Source organism: Procambarus clarkii, chromosome 61 (assembly GCF_040958095.1).
Source record: "Procambarus clarkii isolate CNS0578487 chromosome 61, FALCON_Pclarkii_2.0, whole genome shotgun sequence".
NCBI lineage: Eukaryota > Metazoa > Arthropoda > Malacostraca > Decapoda > Cambaridae > Procambarus > Procambarus clarkii.
Genome location: NC_091210.1, coordinates 16624994 through 16633272, shown reverse-complemented (window position 1 = coordinate 16633272; position 8279 = coordinate 16624994). Strand labels below are relative to the sequence as shown.

Below are 8279 nucleotides of genomic sequence, written 5' to 3'. Positions count from 1 at the left end.
CAAAATTTGCTTGGGGTGCCACCGTGGGCACGTATGCCATTCTGGGCACGCATGCCACCGTGGGCACGCGTGCCATATGCTTACTACCCCCTGGCCAGGGGAAAGTCTTTAGTAATCCTCACGATTTTCCAAATCCCAACGATCTCAGCAATGGGCTGACTGTCCTTGTGCCGATTTCATAAACTGGGTATTGGAGTGGCTGTTCTTGGACAACACACTCAGTGCTCACAACACTCTCATAGTACACATACAACAGGAGACAATAACAAAGTGTAACTAGTGACGCCAACTATATAAGTCAACAACAGTGTGAGGAACTGCCCTGAAACATACATTCGACTCTACCCTTATGGTGAGTCACCTGTATAGTCTTTTCCTCTTTTCCTGACTTAACTTTGTCCCCGAACTCTCAGTGCTATAAATCAGATGTTCCTTCATGTCACTTCTCGCTTGAGAATCAACGTTGAAGGTTCTAATCATTGTATAAAGTTATAAGTATAATGCATTATACAGGTAACTTTTGCTCTTTTAGTCAACCTTGAACAAACATGACATTTAGAGAAATCCTCTTCGAGTTACTTAAGATGCAGGAGCACTAAACACAGCAATAGCAGCACTAAACACAGCAATAGCAGCACTAAACACAGCAATAGCAGCACTAAACAAGAAAATAATCAATTTGCAGTCATATTCAATGAAACACACACACACACACACATATATATATATATATATATATATATATATATATATATATATATATATATATATATATATATATATATATATATATGTCGTACCTAGTAGCCAGAACGCACTTCTCAGCCTACTATACAAGGCCCGATTTGCCTAATAAGCCAAGTTTTCATGAATTATTTGTTTTTCGACTACCTAACCTACCTAACCTTACCTAACCTAACTTTTTCGGCTACCTAACTTAACCTAACCTATAAAGATAGGTTAGGTTAGGTTAGGTAGGGTTGGTTAGGTTCGGTCATATATCTACGTTAATTTTAACTCCAATAAAAAAAAATTGACCTCATATAGAATGAAATGGGTAGCTTTATCATTTCATAAGAAAAAAATTAGAGAAAATATATTACTTCAGGAAAACTTGGCTTATTAGGCAAATCGGGCCATGCATAGTAGGCTGAGAAGTGCGTTCTGGCTACTAGGTACGACATATATATATATATATATATATATATATATATATATATATATATATATATATATATATATATATATATATATAATATAATCAAACTGCATAGTGTTTAATAGTGACTTTGTTATCGACGAGTTTGTGAAGTAACTTTGATCGAAAATATGCGCAATATATACGGGAGAATTTATAAAACGGGTAAATAATAATTTTATTTTTAAAAAAACATTGGTGGACATAGAAAAATAACTGTTAAAGGTGTTCATTGTATAACTTTAGTTTGTTAGCCATAGGTGGGAGCGGGCTGGTAGGACGGGGCTGGTGCGGGCTTGTAGGCTGGGGCGGGCTGGTAGGCCGGGTACTGGGCCTCGCCCTGGTAATCAACCTGGGCTATGTAACCGGAGTCGCCGTTGACGACGTAAGTCACCGTCTGGAGGCGACCGTCGGGAAGCTGGACGTAATAAGAGCCCTTAGTGTCGTAGCCGTCACGGGACTCCTGGTGACCGAAGTCGTTGCCGGCATAGTCGTCCTTGACGGCATAGTTGAAGTCGTACCGAGGAGGACCCTGCAACATGCAACAAGCTGGTTATCTATATCGAATTTAGATAATTAGTCTCTACTTCATCAGGCTATAAAACAGCCACTTATGTCTACTGAAACTTTTCAGCTGCCGCCTGGGACAGCCCGAACAAGGGCGGAAAGACTTCAACTTTGTGTTCGGAAACAATAACGTGCTTTAATGAGAGCTTACCACAATGAGAGGCTGGTGGTGGAGTGGTCCAGGCGGGCCATAGCCTGGTGTGGGAGGGCCCTCTGGCCGGGCCATGGCCACCACTGCCAGGGCCGCCAGTGCCAACACCTGTCGAAGGATCAAGTGTCACAGCTGCACAACTATGATGTTTATTCTACGTATTTATTTTTTGCTTTGAAGTGAGCATTGGCACCTAATTTGTCAAAGTACTCGAGTGCCAGCAAGCCCCTTATCGAGTGCTTTAGAGTCAGCTACTTGGAACACAAGTTCCAAGTAGCACGGGCTATGGTGAGCCCGTAGTGGACTTACCTGGCACAGGAGCGGGGCAAGTAGCACGGGCAATGGTGAGCCCGTAGTGGACTTACCTGGCACAGGAGCGGTGCTGTAACTAATAAGGTGACACTAATATCCCACTCAACAGGTCAGGAGAACAAGCCAAGCAGGGTAGAAGGAGACAATGAGTACCTTACAAGCCATGACGAGTATAGAGTGAGGGTGGAGAGAGAGATGTGACGCCTTGTGCTCCTTGCTACTGGCTTATATATACCTCTGCCCTCCGCCCTTGGCTCTGGGTTACGTCACAGGAGTTAAAAGTCATCCGGCTCTTGAATAACTCTGATGTAATCCACGCTACTCTGGATTATAATATTTCTAACATTTATGTATCATTAATCCTCACGTTCTTCCCTACGACAAAGCCTGAGGACAAATTTCCCTACGACAAAGCTTGAGGACAAATTTCCCTACGACAAAGCTTGAGGACAAATTTCCCTACGACAAAGCTTGAGGACAAATTTCCCTACGACAAAGCTTGAGGACAAATTTCCCTACGACAAAGCTTGAGGACAAATTATCTTTTGTATTTCTTATTTAAATCGTTCATAAGGACATTATATGTATATTATATAATATATATAAATGCATGGAATGTTCTATAATAGATCAGAGACTCGTTAGAGGATTGGGACGACAGCTTCTCTGACGAACTTTGCTTTGCAACCTTCGGACGGGTGGCTTTGTTGATGTCTAGTTTGTTTACAGAGCTGTGATTCGAACAGAGACCTACCGAAGCACTGTTCGACTCATATTCGAACGTTATTGTGAGTCGTGTGTAAACCGTTTTTTCTTCATAAGTAGAGGGGGTTTGGCGGCTGAATTAACGCGCATTTGTCTTTTGTTGATGAGTGGGATACGAACAGAGGTCGTCACCGAAGCATTTTTCGAGAAATGTTCGAACGTCATCAGTTGTGAGTCGTGTGTAAAGGTTTTTTCCGTTCATAAATGGGGTTTGGCGGTTGAATTAACGAGCATTTGGCATCTGTTGATGAGGACGGGCTGGTTGATGAGGACGGACTGGTTGATGAGGACGGGCTGGTTGATGAGGACGGACTGGTTGATGAGGACGGGCTGGTTGATGAGGACGGACTGGTTGATGAGGACGCGCTGATTGATGAGGACGGGCTGGTTGATGAGGACGGGCTGGTTGATGAGGACGGGCTGATTGATCAGGACGGGCTGGTTGATGAGGACGGGTTGATTGATCAGGACGGGCTGGTTGATGAGGACGGGTTGATTGATCAGGACGGGCTGCATTTGCAACTCTCCACAACGCTGGAAGTTTCTTCATTTCTAATATTTAATGAATATGCTAGACAAGGCTCACCAAGTCCATCTTGACATTCTTTTAACACCTTGGTAAATACTTGGTCTGGCCCCGGGGACTTCCTGGGCTTTCATGTTGCTAATCAGTTTAATAACTTCCTCCTTGATAACTACTAAACTAGACAACTATCCTCCTCACCTTCCTACATAAACTGGTTCAGCTGCAGGAAAAATATCAAGTTCTTCTCTAGTAAATACAAATAATAGTGACATTCTACATATATTTATATAGAATGTCACTATTATTGACAGACTTAATTACTCGTTAAGTGCACCGATACGTTGAACGTGTTTAGCGAGGCTGTAAATAATTGGAACATCTTCTGTGAATACACATTGCTTTCAGGATCATGTCTCGGACCTCTGTTTCTGCGCCACACTCTGTCTCAATATATCTCCACCTCTCTCTCTCTCTCGCTGTCTGTCTCTCTCTCTGTCTGTCTCTCTGTCTCTCTCTCTCTCTCTCTCTCTCTCTCTCTCTCTCTCTCTCTGTCTCTGTCTCTGTCTGTCTGTCTGTCTGTCTGTCTGTCTGTCTGTCTGTCTGTCTGTCTGTCTCTCTCTCTCTCTCTCTCTCTCTCTCTCTCTCTCTCTCTCTCTCTCTCTCTCTCTCTCTCTCTCTCTCTCTCTCTCTCTCTCTCTCTCTTTCCCACGACCTCTCAGAACCAGATCAACATCCACCGCAGTGCTTGTGTTGGGTCGCTTTGCTTCCTTTACCATTAAAACCCTGCTCGCGTTCTTCAATAGTCACGCTGTCGCCCGTAAAAACTTGTTGATACCTCTTGTAGAGCAGGGAAAGCTTTCCGGTTTCAGTTCTTTTTTTCTTGTAATATGGAGTAAAAGTTCCTCGATAAATTTGATCCGTATGTATGTCAACTAGAATTGTATTTATTTATACATATTATTTTGTCCATTCCTCGTGTGTCTTGCAAGAAAGAAGTTTTCCCTTTTTCTTACATGTGAAGTTTGATATTAATACCTTCATATTAATGGTATTTTACCATAATATATATATAATCAATATCATTTTAGGGAGGAAATCTAGATAATATCGGGGTTCGAACCGGTAGTTAAAGAATCCAGTTCCACTTACAACCACAACCTGAAAGAATCACAACCTGAGAACTGTTTCAAATATAGTGTGGAAGGTTGTAGGCCTTGGGCCTTGTAGCCTGGTGGATAGCGCGCAGGACTTGTAATTCTGTGGCGCGGGTTCGATTCCCGCACGAGGCAGAAACAAATGGGCAAAGTTTCTTTCACCCTGAATGCCCCTGTTACCTAGCAGTAAATAGGTACCTGGGAGTTAGTCAGCTGTCACGGGCTGCTTCCTGGGGGTGGAGGCCTGGTCGAGGACCGGGCCGCGGGGACACTAAAGCCCCGAAATCATCTCAAGATAACCTCTCAAGATAAGGTTTGTATATGTTCCTGAAATTTGTTTTTGCTTAACTTAAGACTATAAGCACGAAGGGCAAATGCCATAGAGGACTTATTTGCCCCTCTTAGACGGGGTCGGATTCAGCTCCACACAAGGTGAACCGCAAAATGTTTAGGAAACATTTTTGTAAATTTTAGTAAACTTTTTTTGGTTGGTCAGTAGATTATTGTGGTTTTAATAACCATCTAGAGGTTGATAGATCTTAAGACCAACACTCAACCAACCATCTCTCGTCCATATGCCTATCTCATAAACAAAGACCCAAAAGTCCATTCCATCCATCCACCAAACCCCTGTTTATGAATGTAAAACGGTTTACACACGACTCACAACTGATGACGTCCGAACACTTCCGGAACAAGTGCTTCACTGACGACTGGTGTTCGAACCACAACGCTGTAAATGCTTCACCCACGTACTACAAATACAAATAATCGCCAACAGAACCTAAACACCTAACCTAACCTATGTCTATATATGCACAATATGCTAATATATAACTGTATTAATTTATATTTGAGAAAATTCCTGTTTTGAATTAACAGCATGTTAACACTGTTGAATGCGCCTTTGGGGGTCGACCGCTGGATGGAATGAACTTGGTCTGAAGATGGGTTGCTGTTCGTATCCCACCTCTCTGTAAATGCATCACCCACGTACTACAAATATAAATAATTGCAAACAGAACATAAACACCTAAGCTAACCGAATTCAGGCCTATCTATCAAATTCTAATAATATAATCATGCTAATTTATATATGGGAAAGCACCGAGTTTGAATACACGTTACGATTAAAGAGAGAAATGCGCCTTTGGGGTCGGACGCTGGATGGATGAGCACAACCTGAGGACTGGTGGTGCAAAAGTTGTGATTATTGTAAGGAAGAGAAACAAATCGCTTGCGTCGAACAAGCGCAAGCGATTAAGAAGCCCAGAAGCGATTAAGAAGCCCAAGAAGCCCAGTTAGCTTGACGTTCGTGTTGTTAAAAATTATCATGAAACGACGGTCGATAAAGCAAGGCGTTTACATCTGGGAAAACATAGATTATACCAAAGTACTCACAACATGGCTTTTATAAGCGTGATAGTTAGCCGGACAGGAGCCGGATGTGTGAGAAGTGCCCCCAGGGTCCTGCCTTGGTACTTCTGTTTATCATATAGTAAGCCGGACAGGAGCCGGATGTGTGAGTAGTGCCCCGGGGTCCTGCCTTGGTACTTCTGTTGTTTATCATACCCTTAAACGGTTTAGACGCAGGAATGAGCACCAACATTTGTAAATAAGCAGACGATCTACAATTTGAGTGAGAAATAGGTTCGAAACAGGAATGTGTTTGGATGGGTGGCCCATACGAGCGGCCTGTTATAGGCCAGTAGGCCGTCTATTGCTTCTTGTATTCCATTGTCTTATGATTCACTGCTTAAATGACGTGGCTGTTTGAGAGCAGCTTGACAAACACTTTGTGAAAGGTTAAATGTACTGTATCTTGCCCCCAGGTGCCACAGGTGCCAACAGGTGCCACAGGTGACACTTCTCTAAGGTTAGAATGTCAATATTCGACAACTGTTGTTAACCTACTTCTTCAGAAACTGCTGATTTTCTTGACACAGTTTAACATTTCTGATAATGACTCGAGTATTTAACATCTTAGAATTTGTATTTCTTCAGGACGTAAAATCATTTACTGCATATATAAATGTTCCAATTAATTTGTATTTAGTTCTTTCTTTAATAGTTTACTTAATACTTTTAAGTCCTTACTAACACCTCACGCTAATGGGGTGTTCATAAAATTTAATATAGGTATCTAATGACAGGTTCAAGACAATATTCTACCTTAGGATTTAACCTACAAGCCTACACTAACCCACAAGCCTACCCTAACCTACTGTCATACACTAATCTACAAGCATACACTAACCTACAAGCGTTAAGGTCAATTTCCAGCACACAAACACCTGAAAACCACCCTTGGTGCAAGATGATGGATCAAGGGATGGATATACAGATTGATAGGTGGATAATTAGATATATATGGATTGCTGGACAGATAGATGTTAGGATAGATATAGGTCTTAATAGTTATCCATAAGTTGATAGACCTTAACTCTCCAGAGGATGAGAAGTCTTAATAACCCTCCAGAGGTTGATAGACCTTAACTCTCCAGAGGATGAGAAGTCTTAATAACCCTCCAGAGGTTGATAGACCTTAATAACCCTCCAAAGGCTGATAGGTCTCAAACCTCTCCAGAGGTTGATAGATCTTAATAACCCTCCAGAAGTTGATAGACCTTAATAACCCTCCAGAGGTTGATAGACCTTAAGAACCCTCCAGAGATTGATAGACCTTAATAACCCTCCAGAGGTTGATAGACCTTAATAACCCTCCAGAGGTTGATAGACCTTAAGAACCCTCCAGAGATTGATAGACCTTAATAACCCTCCAGAGGTTGATAGACCTTAATAACCCTCCAGTGGCTGATAGACCTTAATAACCCTCCAGTGGTTGATAGACCTTAATAACCCTCCAGTGGTTGATAGACCTTAATAACCCTCAAGAGGTTGATAGACCTTAATAACCCTCCAGAGGCTGATAGACCTTAACCCCAACACCAACCCAAAAAATAACCAGGTTACCTCATCCTGCCACGAAGAAAAAAATAAAGAAACCATCGCGTCTTAGCGTGGAAAAAGTTATATTGCAAAACTATTGTAGATTCTTTAATTTGGAGCGAAGGTGGCATTGCATGTCTTGGATGACAGTGTTGTTTACCGGGGAATGTCACGGGTCGTCTTTGTGTCATAAGGAAACCGGTTATTAGATTAAGTTTGCGTGGTCGAGGTTCGAGGGGCAGATCTTGTAATTAGACAGGGCGAGGTAATTAGTAGTAGCTGGCATCTATCAGTCATAGGGGAGTATGGAGTTGTGCTCTGGTTGTCGGTCTGGAGTGGCCTCTCCAGGGCGCTAAGCCTGGGTAGGTTGATATGGAGGAGAAGCTGTTACCCATGCAGCAGGTCCCTCCCCCCTCTCCACGGTAATTATTAGGAAAAAGATCACTAAGTCAATATTGATTAAATAGGATTTGGAAGGGATATGAGGACGAGGATTTTAGATAGGATAGAGGAAAGGAATGGTGCTGAACCTCTTGGATCTTGAGGTTATCTTGAGATGATTTCGGAGCTTAGTGTCCCCGCGGCCCGGTCCCCGATCAGGCCTCCACCCCCCAGGAAGCAGCCCTTGACAGCTGACTAACTCCCAGGTACCTATTT

At 42.6% G+C, this 8279-nt stretch overlaps 1 protein-coding gene across 1 annotated transcript; it reads right to left on the bottom strand.

Moving 5' to 3' along the window:
• Nucleotides 1-1402: 1402 nt before the first annotated feature.
• Nucleotides 1403-2401, bottom strand: LOC123774342 (cuticle protein 7-like). The gene is made up of 2 exons (XM_069307936.1): nt 1917-2401; nt 1403-1730 (listed from the first exon to the last, which is right to left on the bottom strand). Exons 1-2 carry the CDS (start codon nt 1989-1991, stop codon nt 1449-1451), a joined length of 357 nt encoding a protein of 118 aa, XP_069164037.1. The 5' UTR covers nt 1992-2401; the 3' UTR covers nt 1403-1448.
• Between the last annotated feature and the right edge of the window lie 5878 nt (nt 2402-8279).

Excerpts from the sequence above, each read along its gene's own strand:
- LOC123774342 (XM_069307936.1), bottom strand. The coding sequence starts at position 1,991 with ATGGCCCGGCCAGAGGGCCCTCCCACACCAGGCTATGGCCCGCCTGGA. Across the intron at positions 1,731-1,916 it reads ACCACCAGCCTCTCATTGTG|GGTCCTCCTCGGTACGACTT; the intron begins GTAAGCTCTCAT and ends TGCATGTTGCAG.